Source organism: Oncorhynchus tshawytscha, linkage group LG09 (genome assembly GCF_018296145.1).
Source record: "Oncorhynchus tshawytscha isolate Ot180627B linkage group LG09, Otsh_v2.0, whole genome shotgun sequence".
NCBI lineage: Eukaryota > Metazoa > Chordata > Actinopteri > Salmoniformes > Salmonidae > Oncorhynchus > Oncorhynchus tshawytscha.
Window position 1 is genome coordinate 10262135 of NC_056437.1, and position 25803 is coordinate 10287937.

The following is a 25803-nucleotide window of genomic DNA, read 5'->3' on the forward strand; positions in this document are numbered from 1 at the left end:
TATAGAACATCATCCATCCCTTATACAGCGATCAGGACCTTATCTATAGAACATCATCCATCCCTTATACAGCGATCAGGACCTTATCTATAGAACATCATCCATCCCTTATACAGCGATCAGGACCTTATCTATAGAACATCATCCATCCCTTATACAGCGATCAGGACCTTATCTATAGAACATCATCCATCCCGTAAAACAGAGATCATGACGTTATCTATAGAACATCATCCATCCCTTATACAGCGATCAGGACCTTATCTATAGAACATCATCCATCCCTTAATACAGCGATCAGGACCTTATCTATAGAACATCATCCATCCCTTATACAGCGATCATGACGTTATCTATAGAACATCATCCATCCCTTAATACAGAGATCATGACCTTATCTATAGAACATCATCCATCCCGTAATACAGAGGTCATGACCTTATCTATAGAACATCATCCATCCCTTATACAGCGATCATGACGTTATCTATAGAACATCATCCATCCCTTAACACAGAGATCATGACGTTATCTATAGAACATCATCCATCCCTTATACAGCGATCAGGACCTTATCTATAGAACATCATCCATCCCTTAATACAGCGATCAGGACCTTATCTATAGAACATCATCCATCCCTTATACAGCGATCAGGACCTTATCTATAGAACATCATCCATCCCGTAATACAGCGATCAGGACCTTATCTATAGAACATCATCCATCCCTTATACAGCGATCAGGACCTTATCTATAGAACATCATCCATCCCTTATACAGCGATCTGGCGGAGGGGGGGGCGGAGGGTGTAGGGTGGAGGGTGTGGGGCGGAGGGTGTGGGGCGGAGGGTGTGGGGTGGAGGGTGTGGGGCGGAGGGTGTAGGGTGGAGGGTGTGGGGCGGAGGGTGTAGGGTGGAGGGTGTGGGACGGAGGGTGTGGGGCGGAGGGTGTAGGGTGGAGGGTGTAGGGTGGAGAGTGTGGGACGGAGGGTGTGGGGCAGAGGGTGTAGGGTGGAGGGTGTGAGACGGAGGGTGTGGGCGGAGGGTGTAGGGTGGAGGGTGTAGGGTGGAGAGTGTGGGACGGAGGGTGTGGGGCAGAGGGTGTAGGGTGGAGGGTGGAGGGTGTAGGGTGGAGAGTGTGGGACGGAGGGTGTGGGGCAGAGGGTGTAGGGTGGAGGGTGTGAGACGGAGGGTGTGGGGCGGAGGGTGTAGGGTGGAGGGTGTAGGGTGGAGGGTGTGAGACGGAGGGTGTGGGGCGGAGGGTGTAGGGTGTAGGGTGGAGGGTGTAAGACGGAGGGTGTGGGGCAGAGGGTGTAGGGTGGAGGGTGTAGAGTGGAGGGTGTGAGACGGAGGGTGTGGGGCGGAGGGTGTGGGACGGAGGGTGTGGGATGGAGAGTGTGGGGCGGAGGGTGTAGGGCGGAGGGTGTGGGGCGGAGGGTGTGGGACGGAGGGTGTGGGACGGAGGGTGTGGGACGGAGGGTGTAGTGTGGAGGGTGTGGGGCGGAGGGTGTAGGGTGGAGGGTGTGGGACGGAGGGTGTGGGGCGGAGGGTGTAGGGTGGAGGGTGTGGGATGGAGGGTGTGGGACGGAGGGTGTGGGACGGAGGGTGTGGGGCAGAGGGTGTAGTGTGGAGGGTGTGGGGCGGAGGGTGTAGGGTTAGGAGTTGTATCTTTGTTTTTATGAGTGGAAGAGGGAGGGAGAGAAGTAGAGAGCTAGAAAGAGCTAGAGAGAACGTGTGTGTGTGTGTGTGTGTGTGTGTGTGTGTGTGTGTGTGTGTTTGTGTGTAAATGTGTATGTGTGTGTTTGTGTGTGTGTACCCCTGCGTGCATGGTGTGATTTTGACTCATGTTGGCACATGCCTGGGCTGTGATGGGACTTTGTAGTTACGTTCTGTGTGTTGGCAGGGTTCAGGCCTGTAGCACAGCCACGCCTAGAGTCAACTCACCTGAGCTGTGTGTGTGTGTGTGTGTGTGTGTGTGTGTGTGTGTGTGTGTGTGTGTGTGTGTGTGTGTGTGTGTGTGTGCGTGCGTGTGCGTGTACGTGTATAATTAAAGTTGAGTGCTTTTCAAGACGGGGCCATCAAGTCAAAATGACAGAATGAATGTGGACTGAGAATGCTGTACCAAACAGAGAAAAGTCTGGGGTCTTTTTAATAGAAGGATGGCAGAACTAGTGGCCAGTCTTGCCAGACGACAGCAGTTGACTTAGAGCAGTGTCCCTGTCCCTCCTTCACACCCTAAAATCCTGTTTGATTGAGGAACTCTGCCGGCGGGGCAGTGCAATGTGTCTCCCAAATGGCACCCTATTCCCTACATAGTGCACTGCTATTGACCAGGGACCTGCCGCGGGTCCTGCTATGTAATTACTACACACGCACACATGCACACTCTTTCGCACGCACACACACACACACGCACACACGCGCACACACACGCACACACACACACATGCACACACGCACAGACGCACACATGCACACTCTTTCGCACGCACACACACACGCACACACACGCACACAAGCACGCACACACACACACACACACGCAGGCATGTTATACACTGTGCACCATGGACAAACAAACAATAGCTCTTATTATACAGAAATAGTGGACTAACACAAATACCGATATGGACTCATATTTACTGTAACAAACATGAACAAACCATTTTCCTACTGTAAAAGTGCTTCCTGTTATATAATGTCCTCTATCCTACAGTACAGTCTATCTCTCTAGTCTATAACTCTACAGTCTATCTCTCTAGTCTATAACTCTACAGTCTATCTCTCTAGTCTATAACTCTACAGTCTATCTCTCTAGTCTATAACTCTACAGTCTATCTCTCTAGTCTATAATGCTACAGTCTATCTCTCTAGTCTATAATGCTACAGTCTATCTCTCTAGTCTATAATGCTACAGTCTATCTCTCTAGTCTATAATGCTACAGTCTATCTCTCTAGTCTATAACTCTACAGTCTATAATGCTACAGTCTATCTCTCTAGTCTATAACTCTACAGTCTATCTCTCTAGTCTATAATGCTACAGTCTATCTCTCTAGTCTATAATGCTACAGTCTATCTCTCTAGTCTATAATGCTACAGTCTATCTCTCTCGAGTCTATAATGCTACAGTCTATCTCTCTAGTCTATAATGCTACAGTCTATCTCTCTAGTCTATAATGCTACAGTCTATCTCTCTACAGTCTATAATGCTACAGTCTATCTCTCTAGTCTATAATGCTACAGTCTATCTCTCTACAGTCTATAACGCTACAGTCAATCTCTCTAGTCTATAACGCTACAGTCTATCTCTCTAGTCTATAATGCTACAGTCTATCTCTCTAGTCTATAATGCTACAGTCTATCTCTCTAGTCTATAATGCTACAGTCTATCTCTCTAGTCTATAATGCTACAGTCTATCTCTCTAGTCTATAATGCTACAGTCTATCTCTCTAGTCTATAACTCTACAGTCTATAACGCTACAGTCAATCTCTCTAGTCTATAACGCTACAGTCTATCTCTCTAGTCTATAATGCTACAGTCTATCTCTCTAGTCTATAATGCTACAGTCTATCTCTCTACAGTCTATAACGCTACAGTCAATCTCTCTAGTCTATAACGCTACAGTCTATCTCTCTAGTCTATAATGCTACAGTCTATCTCTCTAGTCTATAATGCTACAGTCTATCTCTCTACAGTCTATAATGCTACAGTCTATCTCTCGAGTCTATAATGCTACAGTCTATCTCTCTAGTCTATAACGCTACAGTCAATCTCTCTAGTCTATAATGCTACAGTCTATCTCTCTACAGTCTATAACGCTACAGTCAATCTCTCTAGTCTATAATGCTACAGGCTATCTCTCTAGTCTATAATGCTACAGTCTATCTCTTTACAGTCTATAACGCTACAGTCTATCTCTCTAGTCTATAATGCTACAGTCTATCTCTCTAGTCTATAATGCTACAGTCTATCTCTCTACAGTCTATAACGCTACAGTCAATCTCTCTAGTCTATAATGCTACAGTCTATCTCTCTAGTCTATAATGCTACAGTCTATCTCTCTACAGTCTATAATGCTACAGTCTATCTCTCTAGTCTATAATGCTACAGTCTATCTCTCTAGTCTATAATGCTACAGTCTATCTCTCTACAGTCTATAATGCTACAGTCTATCTCTCTACAGTCTATAATGCTACAGTCTATCTCTCTAGTCTATAATGCTACAGTCTATCTCTCTAGTCTATAATGCTACAGTCTATCTCTCTACAGTCTATAATGCTACAGTCTATCTCTCTACAGTCTATAACGCTACAGTCTATCTCTCTAGTCTATAACGCTACAGTCTATCTCTCTAGTCTAGAATGGTACAGTCTATCGCTCTACAGTCTATAATGCTACTGTCTCTCTCTCTAGTCTATAATGCTACAGTCTATCTCTCTAGTCTATAATGCTACAGTCTATCTCTCTACAGTCTATAACCCTACAGTCTCTCTCTCTACAGTCTCTCTCTCTAGAGTCTATAACACTACAGTCTATAACACTAAGTCTATTTCTCTACAGTATATAACGTGACAGTCTATAACGCTACAGTCTATCAAATCAAAATCAAATCAAATCAAATGTATTTATATAGCCCTTCGTACATCAGCTGATATCTCAAAGTGCTGTACAGAAACCCAGCCTAAAACCCCAAACAGCAAGCAATGCAGGTGTTGAGGCACGGTGGCTAGGAAAAACTCCCTAGAAAGGCCAAAACCTAGGAAGAAACCTAGAGAGGAACCAGGCTATGTGGGGTGGCCAGTCCTCTTCTGGCTGTGCCGGGTGGAGATTATAACAGAACATGGCCAAGATGTTCAAATGTTCATAAATGACCAGCATGGTCGAATAATAATAAGGCAGAACAGTTGAAACAGGAGCAGCAGCACGGCCAGGTGGACTGGGGACAGCAAGGAGTCATCATGTCAGGTAGTCCTGAGGCATGGTCCTAGGGCTCAGGTCCTCCGAGAGAGAGAAAGAAAGAGAGAAAGAGAGAATTGGAGAGAGCACACTTAACTTCACACAGGACACCGAATAGGACAGGAAAAGTACTCCAGATATAACAAACTGACCCTAGCCCCCCGACACATAAACTACTGCAGCATAAATACTGGAGGCTGAGACAGGAGGGGTCAGGAGACACTGTGGCCCCATCCGAGGACACTCCCTCTACAGTCTATCTCTCTACATTATATAATAATACAGTCTATCTCTCTACAGTCTATCTCTCTTCAGCCTATCTCTCTACAGTCTATTTCTCTACAGTCTATGATGCTACAGTCTATCTCTCTACAGTATATAACAGTACAGTCTCTCTCTCTACAGTATATGACGCTACAGTCTATCTCTCTACAGTCTATTTCTCTACAGTCTATAATTCTACAGTCTATCTCTCTTCAGTATATAACGCTACAGTCTCTCTCTTCAGCCTATCTCTCTACAGTCTATTTCTCTACAGTCTATAATGCTACAGTCTCTCTCTCTACAGTCTCTCTCTCTACAGTCTATCTCTCTACAGTCTATAACACTACAGTCTATCTCTCTACAGTCTATAACGCAACAGTCTACCCCTCTACAGTCTATCTCTCTACATTATATAATAATACAGTCTATCTCTCTACAGTCTATCTCTCTTCAGCCTATCTCTCTACAGTCTATTTCTCTACAGTCTATGATGCTACAGTCTATCTCTCTACAGTATATAACAGTACAGTCTCTCTCTCTACAGTATATAATGCTACAGTCTATCTCTCTACAGTATATAATCCTACAGTCAATCTCTCTTCAGTATATAACGGTACAGTCAATCTCTCTACAGTCTATCTCTCTACAGTATATAACGGTACAGTCTATCTCTCTTCAGCCTATCTCTCTTCAGCCTATCTCTCTACAGTCTATCTCTCTTCAGTCTATCTCTCTACAGTCTATCTCTCTACAGAGAGAGAGTCTATCTCTCTATCTCTCAGTCTCTCTCTCTACAGTATATAACTCTACAGTCTCTCTCTCTACAGTATATGACTCTACAGTCCATCTCTCTACAGTATATAACTCTACAGTCCATCTCCCTACAGTCTATAATGCCACAGTCCATCTCTCTACAGTACATCTCGCTACAGTCCATCTCTCTACAGTATATAACTCTACAGTCCATCTCTCTACAGTATATAACTCTACAGTCTCTCTCTCTACAGTATATGACTCTACAGTCCATCTCTCTACAGTATATAACTCTACAGTCCATCTCCCTACAGTCTATAATGCCACAGTCCATCTCTCTACAGTACATCTCGCTACAGTCCATCCCTCTACAGTATAAATATGATTCCAACTTTTCCTTTGTCCTCAGCTGAGCCCGACTCTGTCCCATTTGTCACTCTCAAACATGCAATCTAGGATGTGGAATGGGGTGGGCTACATATGTGTCACACAACAAAGCTTCACACAAGGGTGTTGCCTGCTTTTTACCATCCTCCCCCATATCCTAACCGCCAGACCCAGTTAGCATGGAAACGGAGAGATTGTCAGCAGTCAGTCCAGCAGCTCTCATCCCCACCCTCTTCTTGAGACCAGATCGCACCTCTCTCTCTCCCTCCCTCCCTCCCTCCCTCCCAACCTCCCAACCTCATAGCCCAGAATGAGCCAGGACAGCCGCTTATTGCTAAGAACTCACCACCATTTCCCTGAGCAGGGAGAAAGAGAGGGATAAAAGAAGGAGAGAGAGGAGGAGGGCACCGGCATCCACCCCTGGCCCCCAGTCAACCTCCACGTCTGGTCTGACCTAGTCTGGCCTCCTACTTCTTCTCTAGGTCGACATCTTACTGGACCTGGGTCTCACAGATGATACAACAGGAGAGGACTTGTGAATGCCACTCACGTATGGAGTTCTATGTGCATAATTATGAGCTCATCTGACCTTTGTGATGTCATGCACTGTATGTACAGTTTATGAGCTCATCTGACCTTTGTGATGTCATGTACTGTATCTAACCTGTTCTGATACACTGTGCGTCTGTTTTTCAGACAACACTTTCACCTGTCATGCCCTGCCCACAAATAAAGTGCTGTACTTCACTTCAAATGTGTATATTGGTTTACTTGTTGCCATTATTTTGGGTGGTGTTTGTGTTAAAGTGATCTCTTGTATTTAATGGGGGTTATTGTGTTCTCTTTGCTGTCCTCTACAATACAGATGTGCAGACAATTGGTGTCTTTTGTTTTAAATAAGGTACATGGAGTCCAAGACCTGCTGTTGATGAAGTGTCCAGACTGTACATAAATATTTATATTTTTGACAACTTTAGTTCACTACATTCCTTGAGAAAATAATGTACTTTTTACTCCATACATTTTCCCTGACACCCAAAAGTAGTCATTACATTCTGAATGCTTAGCCAGACAGGAAAATGGTCCAATTCACACACTTATCAAGAAAACATCTTCGGTCATCTCTAGTGCCTCTGATCCGGAGGACTCACTAAACACACATGTAAATGATTTCTGAGTGTTGGAGTGTGCCCCTGATTATCCGTAAATAAAATAAAAGAATACAAAGAATTTGAAAGGATTTATACTTTTCCTACTAGAGTATAGTTTAGAAATTACTTTTACTTTTGATACTTGAGTATATTTAAAACCAAATACTTTCAGACTTTTAGTCAAGTAGTATTTTACTGAGTCATTTTCTATAAAAGTATCTTTACTTTTACTCAAGTATGACAATTGGGTACTTTTTCCACCACTGTGTTTTTGTGAGAAAAGCATTCAGTAAATAAATATTTAAAAATATTTAAATGTCATGTCTCAAAATAAGTTTCATGGGTTTGATGAAACAAGCAGGAAGCCCAGCCTACAGCGAGTTGTAGTAGTTCAAATGGGAGATGACAAGTGTCTGGATTAGGACCTAACACTCAGTCCATTCCTACCCCAGTACCCGACAGTCCATTCCTACCCCAGGTACCTGACAGTCCATTCCTACCCCAGTACCTGACAGTCCATTCCTACCCCAGTACCCGACAGTCCATTCCTACCCCAGTACCCGACAGTCCATTCCTACCCCAGTACCTGACAGTCCATTCCTACCCCAGGTACCTGACAGTCCATTCCTACCCCAGGTACCTGACAGTCCATTCCTACCCCAGTACCTGACAGTCCATTCCTACCCCAGGTACCTGACAGTCCATTCCTACCCCAGGTACCTGACAGTCCATTCCTACCCCAGGTACCTGACAGTCCATTCCTACCCCAGTACCTGACAGTCCATTCCTACCCCAGTACCCGATAGTCCATTCCTACCCCAGGTACCTGACAGTCCATTCCTACCCCAGGTACCTGACAGTCCATTCCTACCCCAGTACCTGACAGTCCATTCCTACCCCAGGTACCTGACAGTCCATTCCTACCCCAGGTACCTGACAGTCCATTCCTACCCCAGGTACCTGACAGTCCATTCCTACCCCAGGTACCTGACAGTCCATTCCTACCCCAGTACCTGACAGTCCATTCCTACCCCAGGACCTGACAGTCCATTCCTACCCCAGGTACCTGACAGTCCATTCCTACCCCAGGACCTGACAGTCCATTCCTACCCCAGGTACCTGACCGTCCATTCCTACCCCAGTACCTGACAGTCCATTCCTACCCCAGTACCTGACAGTCCATTCCTACCCCAGTACCTGACAGTCCATTCCTACCCCAGGACCTGACAGTCCATTCCTACCCCAGTACCTGACAGTCCATTCCTACCCCAGGTACCTGACAGTCCATTCCTACCCCAGGACCTGACAGTCCATTCCTACCCCAGTACCTGACAGTCCATTCCTACCCCAGTACCTGACAGTCCATTCCTACCCCAGTACCTGACAGTCCATTCCTACCCCAGTACCTGACAGTCCATTCCTACCCCAGGACCTGACAGTCCATTCCTACCCCAGTACCTGACAGTCCATTCCTACCCCAGGTACCTGACAGTCCATTCCTACCCCAGGACCTGACAGTCCATTCCTACCCCAGTACCTGATAGTCCATTCCTACCCAGGTACCTGACAGTCCATTCCTACCCCAGTACCTGACAGTCCATTCCTACCCCAGTACCTGACAGTCCATTCCTACCCCAGTACCTGACAGTCCATTCCTACCCCAGGTACCTGACAGTCCATTCCTACCCCAGTACCTGACAGTCCATTCCTACCCCAGTACCTGACAGTCCATTCCTACCCCAGTACCTGACAGTCCATTCCTACCCCAGTACCTGACAGTCCATTCCTACCCCAGTACCTGACAGTCCATTCCTACCCCAGTACCTGACAGTCCATTCCTACCCTAGTACCTGACAGTCCATTCCTACCCATCCCTCCCTTATACATTACACCCTCCCTCCCTCCCTCCCTCCCTCCCTCCCTCCCTCCCTCCCTCCCTCCCTCCCTCCCTCCCTCCCTCCCTCCCTCCCTCCCTCCCTCCCTCCCTCCCCCTCCCTCCCTCCCTCCCTCCCTCCACTCTTTCTGACACCCAGTCTTCATCCTGATTTCCACCCTTCTCCCAAAGTGTGCATTTGTACACTTTCTTGCATTGAATTAGCAGTGGTGGAAAGTCCCTCCAGTCAAGCCTTACCCAAAACCTATGCTATAGGAGGGAGTGAGCAAGTGTATACTTTGGGAGTAGGGTGGAGAATTGGGAGGTAGCCCCTCTCTGTCCCTCCTGAACTTCCTTCTGCAGGCCATCTGCACCCTTCCCACCTCTCCCACTCCCGTCCAGCTCACCCACCTACTCAACGTGTGCTCACACACACCCAGACGCACACTGCACAGAACTGTCAAGGCGCTCCACAGGGGTCCCACTGCAGTACCACAGCACACCAATAGGGGAGTCCACTCTCGGTGTCCCTGTCTCAGTCTGCACCTGGAACAAAACATTGAGGAGAAAGTGAAGAGTGACATTTGAAACACCGTAAATCTAACATGTAAATTACCATTCACAATATATGTAAAGTAATATATATAAAGTATTTAAGATAATGTGACTTGATTAAATGTGAATTCACACATGGCAGTAAATTAACGACAATAAAATATAGCTGTACATTTGTTTATTACACTGCAATATCTATGAACCATGTGACAATAAGATGAGGGGGCCACTGTTTCAGGTTGATATCTATGTGTGGCCTCACCACAGAGAAATGTCACGGCGCACTGTAGCAGCATTTATAGTCAGAAAAGTGACATGATTGGTGTATTGCCCCCACCTGCTGGTAGAATTTATTTTATTGTAATACTCGTCTTACGTGTGTGTGTGTGTGTGTGTGTGTGTGTGTGTGTGTGTGTGTGTGTGTGTGTGTGTGTGTGTGTGTGTATGTATGTATGTATGTACGTGCGTGCGTGCGTGCGTATGTCTGTGTGTGTGTGTGTGTGTGTGTGTGTGTATGTGTGTGTGTGTGTGTGTATGTATGTATGTATGTATGTATGTACGTGTGTGTGTGTGTGTATGTATGTATGTATGTATGTATGTATGTATGTACGTACGTGTGTGCGTGCGTGCGTGCGTGCGTGTGTATGTGTGTGTGTGTGTGTGTGTGTGTGTGTGTGTAAACTAGACAGACAATTACATTTTGTGACACAACACTACGGTGAAAGGCAGCACCAATGTCATGATGATGTTAACATGCCTATGTCTACATATCAGTTACTAAGTTACTACTCTATAAATAGCACACATAATGACAGCTTGGAATAGTGAACGTTGTTTATATCACACCATAACACATCAGGGCCGCAGGGTGGAAGGTTTGGGCTGTACTGTTTAATTCCATGTTTATGGTTAGGGCCTTTATAATATATATATATATATGAGCGAGAGAGAGCAAGAGCAAGAGAGAGAGAGAGACAGAGAGAGAGAGAGACAGAGAAAGAGAGGGGACTGCCCTGCTGGCCACAGGCACACGGAAATATCATCATGCTTAAGGCCCACTCATAACCCTCCTTTACTCTGCTAATTGATGCCTTGTGTAGAGAATAGAGAACCAAATTGTCAGCTTCTTAGCTCTGTACAGCTAGGGCAACATGGACAAATTATAGTAACTCTTCATCCAATGTTGTTTGTAGATGAACTTTTATTGACCAGCTCTGGGATACTAAAGATGATCTATACTCTACTGCCATAACACAGAACATTATGACTACTAGCGCTCCTGCTAATTCATCCCTGAGTACCATCTACTCGTCTGGCAGCTCCCTAATTCTGTACGGCTAGGGAGACATCTACTCGTCTGGCAGCTCCCTAATTCTGTACGGCTAGGGAGACATCTACTCGTCTGGCAGCTCCCTAATTCTGTACGGCTAGGGAGACATCTACTCGTCTGGCAGCTCCCTAATTCTGTACGTCTAGGGAGACATCTACTCGTCTGGCAGCTCCCTAATTCTGTACGGCTAGGGAGACATCTACTCGTCTGGCAGCTCCCTAATTCTGTACGGCTAGGGAGACATCTACTCGTCTGGCAGCTCCCTAATTCTGTATGGCTAGGGAGACATCTACTTGTCTGGCAGCTCCCTAATTATGTACGGCTAGGGAGACATCTACTCGTCTGGCAGCTCCCTAATTCTGTATGGCTAGGGAGACATCTACTTGTCTGGCAGCTCCCTAATTATGTACGGCTAGGGAGACATCTACTCATCTGGCAGCTCCCTAATTCTGTATGGCTAGGGAGACATCTACTTGTCTGGCAGCTCCCTAATTATGTACGGCTAGGGAGACATCTACTCATATGGCAGCTCCCTAATTCTGTACGGCTAGGGAGACATCTACTTGTCTGGCAGCTCCCTAATGCTGTAACTCTAGGGAGACATCTACTCATCTGGCAGCTCCCTAATTCTGTACGGCTAGGGAGACATCTACTCGTCTGGCAGCTTCCTAATGCTGTAACTCTAGGGAGACATCTACTCTACAACTTTAAAGGTGAATGTACATATTCGTAGCACCTTGGGCGTAGTCCGTTTAAAAAAAAAGTATACTGGCTCGTGACTACATACAGTACCAGCAGTAACTCTTCACCCAATGTTTACAGTATTTGATTGACTGACAGATGTAAAGCAAATTGCCCCTATGAGAGTAAATAAAGGTTCTCTACTCTACTCTAGTCTCTCAAACTTTTTTGTGTAAACAAAATTGACCTTAGCGCCATACCACAGAAGGTTATCCAAATATAGCACTCCACAACTAGACCTTATAGTGCAAAACACAGCTGTGCAATTCAACATACCATTCACCTACATTCAAACAGGAGCACACACCCACCCCTGCTACCACACCTACTGTTCGAATGACTCACAAAGTTCCCAACCTTTAATGGTACTTTGAAGGAAATACACTAAATATAATACAGTTATACATCTGTGTTCTAATTGCACAATTTCAAGTAGTACCTAGTTCAAAGGGTTTCTCCCTACTCATTGGAGGTGGAGGTCATAGTTCAAAGGGTTTCTCCCTACTCATTGGAGGTGGAGGTCATAGTTCAAAGGGTTTCTCCCTACTCATTGGAGGTGGAGGTCCTAGTTCAAAGGGTTTCTCCCTACTCATTGGAGGTGGAGGTCATAGTTCAAAGGGTTTCTCCCTACTCATTGGAGGTGGAGGTCATAGTTCAAAGGGTTTCTCCCTACTCATTGGAGGTGGAGGTCATAGTTCAAAGGGTTTCTCCCTACTCATTGGAGGTGGAGGTCCTAGTTCAAAGGGTTTCTCCCTACTCATTGGAGGTGGAGGTCATAGTTCAATGGGTTTCTCCCTACTCATTGGAGGTGGAGGTCATAGTTCAAAGGGTTTCTCCCTACTCATTGGAGGTGGAGGTCATAGTTCAAAGGGTTTCTCCCTACTCATTGGAGGTGGAGGTCATAGTTCAATGGGTTTCTCCCTACTCATTAGAGGTGGAGGTCCTAGTTCAAAGGGTTTCTCCCTACTCATTGGAGGTGGAGGGCATAGTTCAAAGGGTTTCTCCCTACTCATTGGAGGTGGAGGTCATAGTTCAAAGGGTTTCTCCCTACTCATTGGAGGTGGAGGTCATAGTTCAAAGGGTTTCTCCCTACTCATTGGAGGTGGAGGTCCTAGTTCAAAGGGTTTCTCCCTACTCATTGGGGGTGGAGGTCATAGTTCAAAGGGTTTCTCCCTACTCATTGGGGGTGGAGGTCATAGTTCAAAGGGTTTCTCCTACTCATTGGAGGTGGAGGTCATAGTTCAAAGGGTTTCTCCCTACTCATTGGAGGTGGAGGTCATAGTTCAAAGGGTTTCTCCCTACTCATTGGAGGTGGAGGTCATAGTTCAAAGGGTTTCTCACTACTCATTGGAGGTGGAGGTCCTAGTGCGTGTAGCCTGGTGTGAGGGTGGAAGTTGGGGTGGAAGGTGGGGGGGGCAGCTGTTGGTGTGTGTTGGGAGGCAGGGATGGTGGGAGGCAGGTAAGGGGGAGGGTGGAAGAGTGGGTGGCAGGGAAGGTGGAAGGCAGGGAGTGGAGGGGGGCAGAGAAAGAGGGCAAAGAGGACTGAAGGTGGGTGACTATTGGTGGGCGCTTCATGTAACCTGCCGGAGAAGTGTGGGAGAAGGGGAGACTACTGGTACTTCAAGATGGTTTTGATCATACGGACTGGGAAATGTTCTGGGTCGCTTCTGAGAATACTATAGAAGTATACACTGACTTGGTGACTGGGTTCATCAGGAAGTGCGTAGAGGATGTTATTCCCGATTAGAACTTATTCAAACCAAAAACTGTGGATAGATTGCAGAATTTGCACAAAACTGAAAGCGCGAACCATCACATTTAACAATGGCTTGGTGACTGGGAACATGGACATGTATGAAAAGACCATCTATGACTTTCGTAAGGAAATTATAGAGGCAAAACAACAGTACATGGACATAATGGAGACGAAATTCAACAGCAGGAGAAATATCTACGTAAGAATGCTGTTCATCGACTCCAGCTCAGCTTTCAACACCATAGTGCCCTCCAAGCTCATCACTAAGCTCAGAGCGTTGGATCCAAACCCTTCCCTGTGCAACTGGGTCCTGGACTTCCTGACAGCCTGACCCCAGGTGGGGAAAGTATGCATCCCCACCTCCTCCACTCTGATCCTCAACACTTGGGCCACACAGGGGTGGGTGCTCAACTCCCTCCTGCACTATCTGTTCACCCATGACTGCGTGGCCACACACGTCTCCAACTAAATCATCAAATTTGCCGATTAGACAACAGTGGTAGGTATGATTACCAACAACAACGACGAAACATGCCTACAGGGAGGAGGTGAGATCCCTGGCGGAGTGGTGCCAGGAAAATAACCTTTCTCTCAACGTCAACAAAATGAAAAAGCTGAAATTTGGACTACAGGAGACATGATATGTTACAAATTCTAGCTAGGTGGCTAACATGAGCAAGCTGGCAAATGTTAGCTAGGCTAGGGGATAGGGGTTAAGGTTAAGTTTAGGAGTTAGGTTAAAGGGTTAGGTTAGGGCTAGGGGAAGGGTTAGCTTAAAGGGTTAAGGTTAGGCTTAGCTAACATGCTAAGTAGTTGCTAGTAGTTGAAAAGTTGCTAATTAGGTCAAATGCTAAAGATGTCCGTCATGAGATTCAAACTCGCAACCTCTGTCTTATGTTATGTTTGGTATGGTTACATATCATACTAATTTGAATGTCCAGGATTTACATCTTGTCTATGACACCAGGTTGACATTACAGCTGAACAGACATTTAAACTGCCTGGTAGAATGTTATTCATTGCACCATTAGTGCACAAGTTATATTTCACCCAGTATCCACAAGGTGTCACTTGTGAACTTACTGCAAAAATACAATATTACAGAACTTTACTCTGTACATTACTCTGGCCTTCCTGACCATGATGGATTCTAATGAAGTGAAGGATAAAGATGATATTGTAGGGGTTTTTAACAAGCACTTCATATCAGCTGATTCAGTTTTAGACAATGGTGTGGCCCAGGCCTCTAATGTAAGATCTGTTACAGTCAACTATGATATAGGCCCTCATGTGAACCATTTTAACTTTGAGCCTGTTTCTTATACTGAGTTCTATAAAGCACTAAAAGGTGATAGACACTAAAAAGTCTGCAGGTCCAGACAACCTGGACCCCTACCTCCTTAAAGATAGCAGCTGGTATTATTACTGAACCTGTGGCACACATTTTCAACTTGAGTCTCTTGACCAATTCCATACTCAGCATTTGGAAATCAGCTTATGTCCTCCCACTGCTAAAGGGTGGAGATCCCTCAGATGCTAATAACTATCGTCCTATCTCCAAACTCACTATCCTGGCCAAAGTCTATGAATCCCTAGTAAACTCATAGTTAAACTTCTTAATTGAGTAGAACATACTGAGCGGGGTTCAGTCTGGCTTTAGATCGGGGCACAGCACCACAACTGCAGCTATGGCAGTGGCAAATAACATACTGAGCAGGGTTCAGTCTGGCTTTAGATCGGGGCACAGCACCACAACTGCAGCTATGGCAGTGGCAAATAACATACTGAGCAGGGTTCAGTCTGGCTTTAGATCGGGGCACAGCACCACAACTGCAGCTATGGCAGTGGCAAATAACATACTGAGCAGGGTTCAGTCTGGCTTTAGATCGGGGCACAGCATCACAACTGCAGCTATGGCAGTGGCAAATAACATACTGAGCAGGGTTCAGTCTGGCTTTAGATTGGGGCACAGCACCACAACTGCAGCTATGGCAGTGGCAAACGACATCATTAATGCACTTGATAAAAAGCAACATTGTGCTGCTCTGTTTGTGGATTTATCAAAGGCCTTTGATTCAGTTGACCATGAATTGTTGTTAGCTAGACTCAGTAACATTGGTCTCAGTGAAGGGGCAGTAAATTGGTTTAGGAACTATCTTTCTGACAGAACACAATGTGTTATATACTGACAATCACAAGTCTAGCTGTCAAGAGATTAATAGAGGTGTGCACCAGGGTTCCATTTTAGCTCCTGTGTTGTTTTCATTTAATTATACCTTTATTTTACCAGGCAAGTCAGTTAAGAACAATTTCTTATTTTCAATGACAGCCTAGGAACAGTGGGTTAACTGCCTGTTCAGGGGCAGAACAACAGATTTGTACCTTGTCAGCTCAGGGATTTGAACTTGCAGCCTTTTGGTTACTAGTCCAATGCTCTAACCACTAGGCTACCCTGCCATCCCACCTTGATCTGGGAAATGGGATGCAACCAGCAAAGTTAATCTATATGCAGATGATACAGTCATATATTCATGTGCTCCTTCTCTGGTTCAGGCTGTTGAAGAGCTCCAGACTGCTTTTCAGTCACTGAAGGCCTCCCTTTATGGTTTCAAACTGGTCTTGAATGTACAAAAAACTAAATTACCAGGGCTAGAACTTGAAAAGGTCAACATTGTCACATCTGGTGGCTTATCCATTGAAAAAGTGTCATCCTACAAATACTGTACCTACAGTTGTAGGCCTCCTTGCACGCACACGCTTTTTCAGTTCTGCCCACAAATGTTCTATAGGTTTGAGGTCAGGGCTTTGTGACGGCCACTCCAATACCTTGCCTTTGTTGTCCTTAGGCCATTTTGCCACAACTTTGGAAGTATGCTTAAGGTCATTGTCCATTTGAAAGACCCATTTGCGATCAAGCTTTAACTTCCTGACTGACGTCTTGAGATGTTGCTTCAATATATCCACATGATTTTCCTACCTCATGATACCATCTATTTTGTGAAGTGCACCAGTCCCTCCTGCAGCAAAGCACCTCCACAACATGATGCTGCCACCCCCTGTGCTTCACGGCTGGGATGGGGATCTTTGGCTGGCAAGCCTCCCCCTTTTTCCTCCAAACATAACGATGGTCATTTTGGCCAAACAGTTATATTTTTGTTTCATCAGACCAGAGGACATTTCTCAAAAAGTACGATCTTTGTCCCCATGTGCAGTTGCAAACTGTAGTCTGGCTTTGGAGGAGAGGCTTCTTCCTTGCTGAGCGGCATTTCAGGTTATGTCGATATAGGACTCGTTTTACTGTGGCTATAGATACTTTTGTACCTGTTTCCTCCAGCATCTTCACAAGGTCCGTTGCTGTTGTTCTGGGATTGATTTGCACTTTTCGTACCAAAGTACGTTCATCTCTAGGTGACAGAACGCTTTTACGTTTTAATGACTCCAACCTAAGTGTATATAAACTTCTGACTTCAACTGTAGGTATTTGGTTGGATGACAAGTTGTCCTTTAAAGTTCATGTGGATAACTTGTGACAATGCTTAAATTGAAATGGGGTTTTTATTTTTGTAACAAGGCTTGCTTCCCGCTTATGGCTAGAAAGAAGATTGTTCAGGCCACTTTTCTCTCTGTAATTAATTATGGTGACTTGTTGTATATGCATGCAACCTCCTCCACCTTACAGAGACTGGACTCTTTATCAATCATCCTCGCGCTTTATTACAAATGCCAAGTCACTCACCCACCATTGCACCTTCTACCAAATGGTAGGTTGGACCTCAATTTATATGCGCAGAAAGATACATTTGTATGTGTTCATCTACAAAGCTCTTTTGGGTCAACTCCCTCTTTACCTCTGTAGTTTGGTTTCCTTCACCACCAGCAGTTACCATACCCGGTCTGCTAGGTAAGTCCCCAGAACATTCACAGTATTAGGCAAGACTGCCTTCTCTTCTTGTGCACCAGAGGCATGGAATATCAAATCAAATCAAATCAAATTTATTTATATAGCCCTTCGTACATCAGCTGATATCTCAAAGTACTGTACAGAAACCCAGCCTAAAACCCCAAACAGCAAGCAATGCAGGTGTAGAAGCACGGTGGCTAGGAAAAACTCCCTAGAAAGGCCAAAACCTAGGAAGAAACCTAGAGAGGAACCAGGCTATGTGGGGTGGCCAGTCCTCTTCTGGCTGTGCCGGGTGGAGATTATAACAGAACATGGCCAAGATGTTCAAATGTTCATAAATGACCAGCATGGTCGAATAATAATAAGGCAGAACAGTTGAAACTGGAGCAGCAGCACAGTCAGGTGGAAGTTGAAACTGGAGCAGCAGCATGGCCAGGTGGACTGGGGACAGCAAGGAGTCATCATGTCAGGTAGTCCTGGGGCATGGTCCTAGGGCTCAGGTCAGTTGAAACTGGAACAGCAGCATCGCCAGGTGGACTGGGGACAGCAAGGAGTCATCATGTCAGGTAGTCCTGGAGCTCAGGTCCTAGGGCTCGGGTCCTCCGAGAGAGTGAAAGAAAGAGAGAAGGAGAGAATTAGAGAACGCACACTTAGATTCACACAGGACACCGAATAGGACAGGAGAAGTACTCCAGATATAACAAACTGACCCCAGCCCCCCGACACATAAACTACTGCAGCATAAATACTGGAGGCTGAGACAGGAGGGGTCAGGAGACACTGTGGCCCCATCCGAGGGGAATAGTCTACAATCCATGCTTCATCTAGATATGTTAGTGCCACTGAATGAATTTAATATATTGATGGGAGACTCTGTTACGGAGGAGTGTAAATGCTTTTCTTATCCTGGATCATGTTGTTGAATTCTATTGTTGTATGTTTTAGTTCTGTAATGTACTGATTGTTGCTGCCTTCTTGGTCAGGTCTCCCTAGAAAAAGAGACTCTGGGTCTCAATGGGCTTTTCACTGGTTAAATAAAGGTTCAATAAAAAATAAACAAAACAATCAACATACATTGACTTTACCTTGGACAAATAGAAGGGGTTCGTTTGAGTGGTAAGGCTAAAGCAACCAACTGTCTGTCGAGGAGTGAAGTTGGGGCGGCAGGTAGCCTAGTGGTTAGAGTGTTGGGCCAGTAACCAAAAGGTTGCTTGATTGAATCCCAGAGCTGACAAGGTAAAAAATCTGTTGTTCTGCCCCTGAACAAGGCAGTTAACCCTATGTTCTCTGGTAGGCCATCATTGTAAAAAAGAATTTGTTCTTAACTGACTTGCCTAGTTAAATGAAGGTTAAAAAAGTCAGGGGAGGTGCATCTGTGAAAGTTGGACTGTAACCATTTTTCCATTCACTATTTTGATGCTAGTGCAATCACCGGAAAATAAACTGGATGATCTCCGCTTGAGACTATCCTACCAACATAACATTAAAAACAGTAATATCTTCTGTTTCACCGAGTCGTGGCTGAACGACGACACGGATAATATACAGTTGGCTGGGTTTTCCGTTCATTGGTAGGACAGAACAGCCATGTCTGGTTTGACTCGGACCTGACCACTGAACCCTGCCTGTCCTGACCTCTAGCCTGCCTATGACCTCTAGCCTGGTACTGTTTGGACTCTGACCTGGTTTATGAACTCTCGCCTTTTGCCTACCCCTTTTCTTATAATAAATATCAGAAATATCAACCAACTGCCTCCAGTGTCTACATTTGGGTCTCGCCTTGTGCCCTTAGAGTACGAACTGGCCATGACAGACCCAGCAGGCTTGGACCAGCTCCACCACGCTGTCTCCCTGCAGGGAGCCACCATTGGGAGGCATGAAGAGCTACTGCGGGACCTTTTGGAAGGGCTTTGTTCCCTGACGGAACACCACGACAGAGGGTTCAAAGCAATATGCATTACTTGCTGTTTGGTGTTTTAGGCTGGGTTTCTGTACAGCACTTTGTGACATCGGCTAATGTAAAAAGGGCTTTATAAATAGATTTGATTGATTGATAACGGAGCAAATCTGTGAGTTAGTTCATAGGCAGCCTGCCACGTCTGAGACCTCCCAACCACCCAGTAACATTTCTACTACTAGTGGATTTGTTCAACCTACCCCGGCTCCTCAACATACCCCGGCTCCCCGAAAACTCCGCGTACCTCCTCCGGAGCGTTATGCAGGCGATCCTGGTACCTTCCTGGCGTTCCTTTCCCAGTGCTCCCTTATTTTCGAACTCCAGCCCTCTTCATTCCCGTCGGACCAATCGGAGATAGCGTATTTAATCACGCTAATGTCCGGAAGGGTGCTCTCCTGTGCAACGGTTGTGTTGGAGCAGCAATCCGCTGTGTGCCATAGCCTGGAGGAATTCATGGCAGAAATGAGGAAGGTTTTCGTTTCTTCGGTGCCTGGGAGGGAGGCGGCTCGAAAGCTACTGCAGGTACATCAGAACTCCCGTACTGTGGCAGACAACGCAGTAGATTGTCGCACATTGGCCGATTGTCGCACATTGTCGCACATTGGCCGTTCGTCTGCTGATGCTGGCGCACGTGCTAAGGAATTTGGAAATCCCCGAAGTGTGTATTTCCGAGGAGAGCCGAAAATCATCGGAGATGGGTGAGTTGGATACTCCTGAACCCATGCAACTGGGAAGAGCTAAGTTACGACCACGTAGGCGCCAATCTAACTGTTGCCTGTACTGTGGAGGGGCAGGACATTATATAGCCCTGTTAAAAAAAACTTGTCTTTAGTGGGTACAAGTACTCTGGTGAGCCAGACTGGGAGTCCCCTCCTTTATGTCACCAGCCCACCTTTTTTTGTGATTCTGTTTTGGGTCTCCCCAGGTGCTCATTGACTGGGGCTGATGAAGGTTTTATGGATGCTACCATGGTTTCTGAATTAGGTATTCCCACTCAACTTCTCTCTGTCCCCATGGAGGCAAGGGTACTGGATGGCCACTCTATTGGGAGAGTCACCCATAGCACTTCATATACGTTAATATACAGTGGGGCAAAAAAGTATTTAGTCAGCCACCAATTGTGCAAGTTCTCCCACTTAAAAAGATGAGAGAGGCCTGTAATTTTCATCATAGGTACACTTCAACTATGACAGACAAAATTAGAAAAGAAATCCAGAAAATCACATTGTAGGATTTGTAATGAATTTATTTGCAAATTATGGTGGAAAAAAAGTATTTGGTCACCTACAAACAAGCAAGATTTCTGGCTCTCACAGACCTGTAACTTCTTCTTTAAGAGGCTCCTCTGTCCTCCACTCGTTACCTGTATTAATGGCACCTGTTTGAACTTCTTATCAGTATAAAAGACGCCTGTCCACAACCTCAAACAGTCACACTCCAAACTCCACTATGGCCAAGACCAAAGAGCTCTCAAAGGACACCAGAAACAAAATTGTAGACCTGCACCAGGCTGGGAAGACTGAATCTGCAATAGGTAAGCAGCTTGGTTTGAAGAAATCAACTGTGGGAGCAATTATTGGGAATTGGAAGACATACAAGACCACTGATAATCTCCCTCGATCTGGGGCTCCACGCAAGATCTCACCCTGTGGGGTCAAAATGATCACAAGAACGGTGAGCAAAAATCCCAGAACCACACGGGGGGACCTAGTGAATGACCTGCAGAGAGCTGGGACCAAAGTAACAAAGCCTACCATCAGTAACACACTACGCCGCCAGGGACTCAAAACCTGCAGTGCCAGACGTGTCCCCCTGCTTAAGCCAGTACATGTCCAGGCCCATCTGAAGTTTGCTAGAGAGCATTTGGATGATCCAGAAGAAGATTGGGAGAATGTCATATGGTCAGATGAAACCAAAATATAACTTTTTGGTAAAAACTCAACTCGTCGTGTTTGGAGGACAAAGAATGCTGAGTTGCATCCAAAGAACCCCATACCTACTGTGAAGCATAGGGTGGAAACATCATGCTTTGGGGCTGTTTTCTGCAAAGGGACCAGGACGACTGATCCGTGTAAAGGAAAGAATGAATGGGGCCATGTATCGTGAGATTTTGAGTGAAAACCTCTTTCCATCAGCAAGGGCAATGAAGATGAAACGTGGCTGGGTCTTTCAGCATGACAATGATCCCAAACACACCGCCCGGGCAACGAAGGAGGGGCTTCGTAAGAAGCATTTCAAGGTCCTGGAGTGGCCTAGCCAGTCTCCAGATCTCAACCCCATAGAAAATCTTTGGAGGGAGTTGAAAGTCCGTGTTGCTCAGCAACAGCCCCAAAACATCACTGCTCTAGAGGAGATCTGCATGGAGGAATGGGACAAAATACCAGCACCACTTTGTACCAAAGTACCAAAGTGTACCAAAATGTACCAAAGTGGCCAAATTGGTGAAGGAATACATTTTGAAACAAATAACTATATACAAAATGACAAAATGGTATTCTAACACACCCCCCCAAGAATTGAGAAAAATAAATGAAAAATAACAATGGAAAAAAATAAATAATTATTGATTAAAAAATATGAAAAATATATATATAATACACATTTACAAAATAACTATCAAATCAAATCTATTTATATAGCCACAGCCTAAAACCCCAAACAGCAAGCAATGCAGGTGTAGAAGCACGGTGGCTAGGAAAAACTCCCTAGAGGCAAAAACCTAGGAAGAAACCTAGAGAGGAACCAGGCTATGAGTGTAACGGTTCTCTTGTGGTGAAGGAGAGTCGAACCAAAATGCAGCGTGTAGATTGCGATCCATGTTTAATCAAACAAACGTAACACGAATACACACAAAACGTAACGAAAACCGAAACAGCCTATACTTGTGTCAACTAACACAGCGACAGGAACAAAGACACTAAGGACAATCACCCACACCAAACTCAAAGAATATGGCTGCCTACATATGGTTCCCAATCAGAGACAACGATAAACACCTGCCTCTGATTGAGAACCACTTCAGACAGCCATAGACTTATCTAGAACACCCCACTAGCTACAATCCCCCATATATACACACCACATACAAAAACCCATGCCACACCCTGGCCTGACCAAATAAATAAAGATAAACACAAAATACTTCGACCAGGGCGTGACAGAACCCCCTAAGGTGCGGACTCCCGAACGCACCTCAAAACAAATAGGGAGGGTCCGGGTGGGCGTCTGTCCATGGTGGCGGCTCCGGCGCGGGACGTGGACCCCACTCAATTAATGTCTTAGTCCCCTCTCCTCGCGTCCCTGGATAGTCCACCCTCGCCGCCGACCATGGCCTAGTAGTCCTCACCCAGAAACCCACTGGACTGAGGAGCAGATCGGGACTGAGGGGCAGCTCGGGACTGAGGCAGCTCGGGACTGTGGGGAAGCTCAGGAGTGAGAGGAAGCTCAGGAGTGAGAGGAAGCTCAGGAGTGAGAGGAAGCTCAGGCATGTAGATAAATCTACCAGATCCTGGCTGGCTGGTGGTTTCGGCAGATCCTGGATGACTGGCAGATCCCGGCTGACTGGCAGATCCTGGCTGACTGGCGGATCCTGGCTGACTGGCGGATACTGGCCGACTGGCAGTTCTGGCAGATCCCGGCTGACTGGCGGATCTGGAAGAGTCTGGTTGACTAGCAGATCTGGAAGAGTCTGGTTGACTAGCAGATCTGGAAGAGTCTGGTTGACTAGCGGATCTGGAAGAGTCTGGCTGACTGGCGGATCTGGAAGAGTCTGGTTGACTAGCAGATCTGGAAGAGTCTGGCTGACTGGCGGATCTGGAAGAGTCTGGCTGACTGGCGGATCTGGAAGAGTCTGGCTGACTGGCGGATCTGGAAGAGTCTGGCTGACTGGCGGATCTGGAAGAGTCTGGCTGACTGGCGGATCTGGAAGAGTCTGGCTGACTGGCGGATCTGGAAGAGTCTGGCTGACTGGCGGATCTGGAAGAGTCTGGCTGACTGGCGGATCTGGAAGAGTCTGGCTGACTGGCGGATCTGGAAGAGTCTGGCTGACTGGCGGATCTGGAAGAGTCTGGCTGACTGGCGGATCTGGAAGAGTCTGGCTGACTGGCTGATCTGGAAGAGTCTGGTTGACTGGCGGATCTGGAAGAGTCTGGTTGACTGGCAGATCTGGAAGAGTCTGGTTGACTGGCAGATCTGGAAGAGTCTGGCTGACTGGCAGACCTGGAAGAGTCTGGCTGACTGGCAGATCTGGAAGAGTCTGGCTGACTGGCAGATCTGGAAGAGTCTGGCTGACTGGCAGATCTGGAAGAGTCTGGCTGACTGGCAGATCTGGAAGAGTCTGGCTGACTGGCAGATCCTGGCAGACTGAAAGATCTGGCTGCTCCACGCTGACTGGCGGCTCTGGCTGCTCCATGTAGGCCGACAGCTATGGCGGCTTCTTACAGACTGGCAGCTCTGGTGGCTCCTTGCAGACTGGCAGCTCCGTGCAGACTGGCAGCTCCGTGCAGACTGGCAGCTCCGTGCAGACTGGCAGCACCTTGCAGACTAGCAGCACCTTGCAGACTGACAGCTCTGGCTGCTTCATGCAGACTGACAGCTCTGACTGCTCCATGCAGACTGACAGCTCTGACTGCTCCATGCAGACTGACAGCTCTGGCTGCTTCATGCAAACTGACAGCTCTGGCTGCTCCATGCAGACTGACAGCTCTGGCTGCTTCATGCAGACTGGCAGCTCTGGCTGCGCTGAACAGGCGGGAGACTCCGGCAGCGCTGTAGAGGAGGAAGGCTCTGGCTGCGCTGAACAGGCGGGAGACTCCGGCAGCGCAGGAGAGGAGAAAGGCTCCGACAGCGCTGGAGAGGCGAGGCGCACTGTAGGCCTGATGCGTGGTGCTGGTACTGGTGGTACTGGACCGAGGACACGCACAGGAAGCCTGGTGCGGGAGCTGCTACCGGAGGGCTGGGGTGTGGAGGTGGTACTGGATAGACCGGACCGTGCAGGCGCACTGGAGCTCTTGAGCACCAAGCCTGCCCAACCTTACCTGGCTCGATGCCCACTCTAGCCCGGCCGATCCGAGGAGCTGGAATATACCTCACCGGGCTATGCACCCGCACTGGGGACACCGTGCGCACCACTGCATAACACGGTGCCTGCCCGGTCTCTCTAGCCCCGGTAAGCACAGGGAGTTTGCGCAGGTCTCCTACCTGGCGTAGCCATACTCCCTGTGAGCCCCCCAATAATTTTTTGGGGCTGACTCCCGGGCTTCCATCCGCTCTGCCGTGCTAGCTCCTCATAATGCAGCCTCTGCTTTTGCTGCCTCCAGCTCGGCTTTGGGGCGACAATAATCTCCAGGCTGATCCCAGGGTCCTTTACCGTCCAGTTCCTCCTCCCATGTCCATTTCTCCAGGTGGTGCAACCTCTCCCACTGTAGCTGCTGCTGCTCCTGCCTCTGTTGCCTCTTCTCCTGTTTCACCTTTGGGCGGCTACACTCCCCTGGTTTAGCCCAGGGTCCTCTCCCGTCGAGGATCTCCTCCCATGTCCAGAAATCCTTCTTACGCAGCTCCTCTTTGGGCTGCTCCTGCCTGTTGACACGCTGCTTGGTCCGTTTGTGGTGGGTGATTCTGTAATGGTTCTCTTGTGGTGAAGGAGAGTCGGACCAAAATGCAGCGTGTAGATTGCGATCCATGTTTAATCAAACAAACGTAACACGAATACACACAAAACACTACAAAACAATAAACGTAACGAAAACCAAAACAGCCTATACTTCTGTCAACTAACACAGCGACAGGAACAAAGACACTAAGGACAATCACCCACACCAAACTCAAAGAATATGGCTGCCTAAATATGGTTCCCAATCAGAGACAACGATAAACACCTGCCTCTGATTGAGAACCACTTCAGACAGCCATAGACTTATCTAGAACACCCCACTAGCTACAATCCCCCATATATACACACCACATACAAAAACCCATGCCACACCCTGGCCTGACCAAATAAATAAAGATAAACACAAAATACTTCGACCAGGGCGTGACAATGAGGGGTAGCCAGTCCTCTTCTGGCTGTGCCGGGTGGAGATCACAGTGGTTGTAGAGGGTGCAACAGGACAGCACCTCAAAAGTAAAAATTAACAGTTTAGGGTTCCATAGCCGCAGGCAGAACAGTTGAAAC

General features: G+C 46.8%; 1 protein-coding gene across 1 annotated transcript in view; it reads right to left on the bottom strand.

Moving 5' to 3' along the window:
- Positions 1-764: 764 nt before the first annotated feature.
- LOC121847337 (extensin-like) overlaps positions 765-25803 on the bottom strand; it is a 49798-nt gene continuing 24759 nt past the window's right edge. The window contains exon 2 of the mRNA XM_042327946.1: positions 765-1669. Within this exon, the coding sequence (XP_042183880.1) occupies positions 765-1669 (905 nt within the window). The remainder of the gene's footprint in view (positions 1670-25803) is intronic.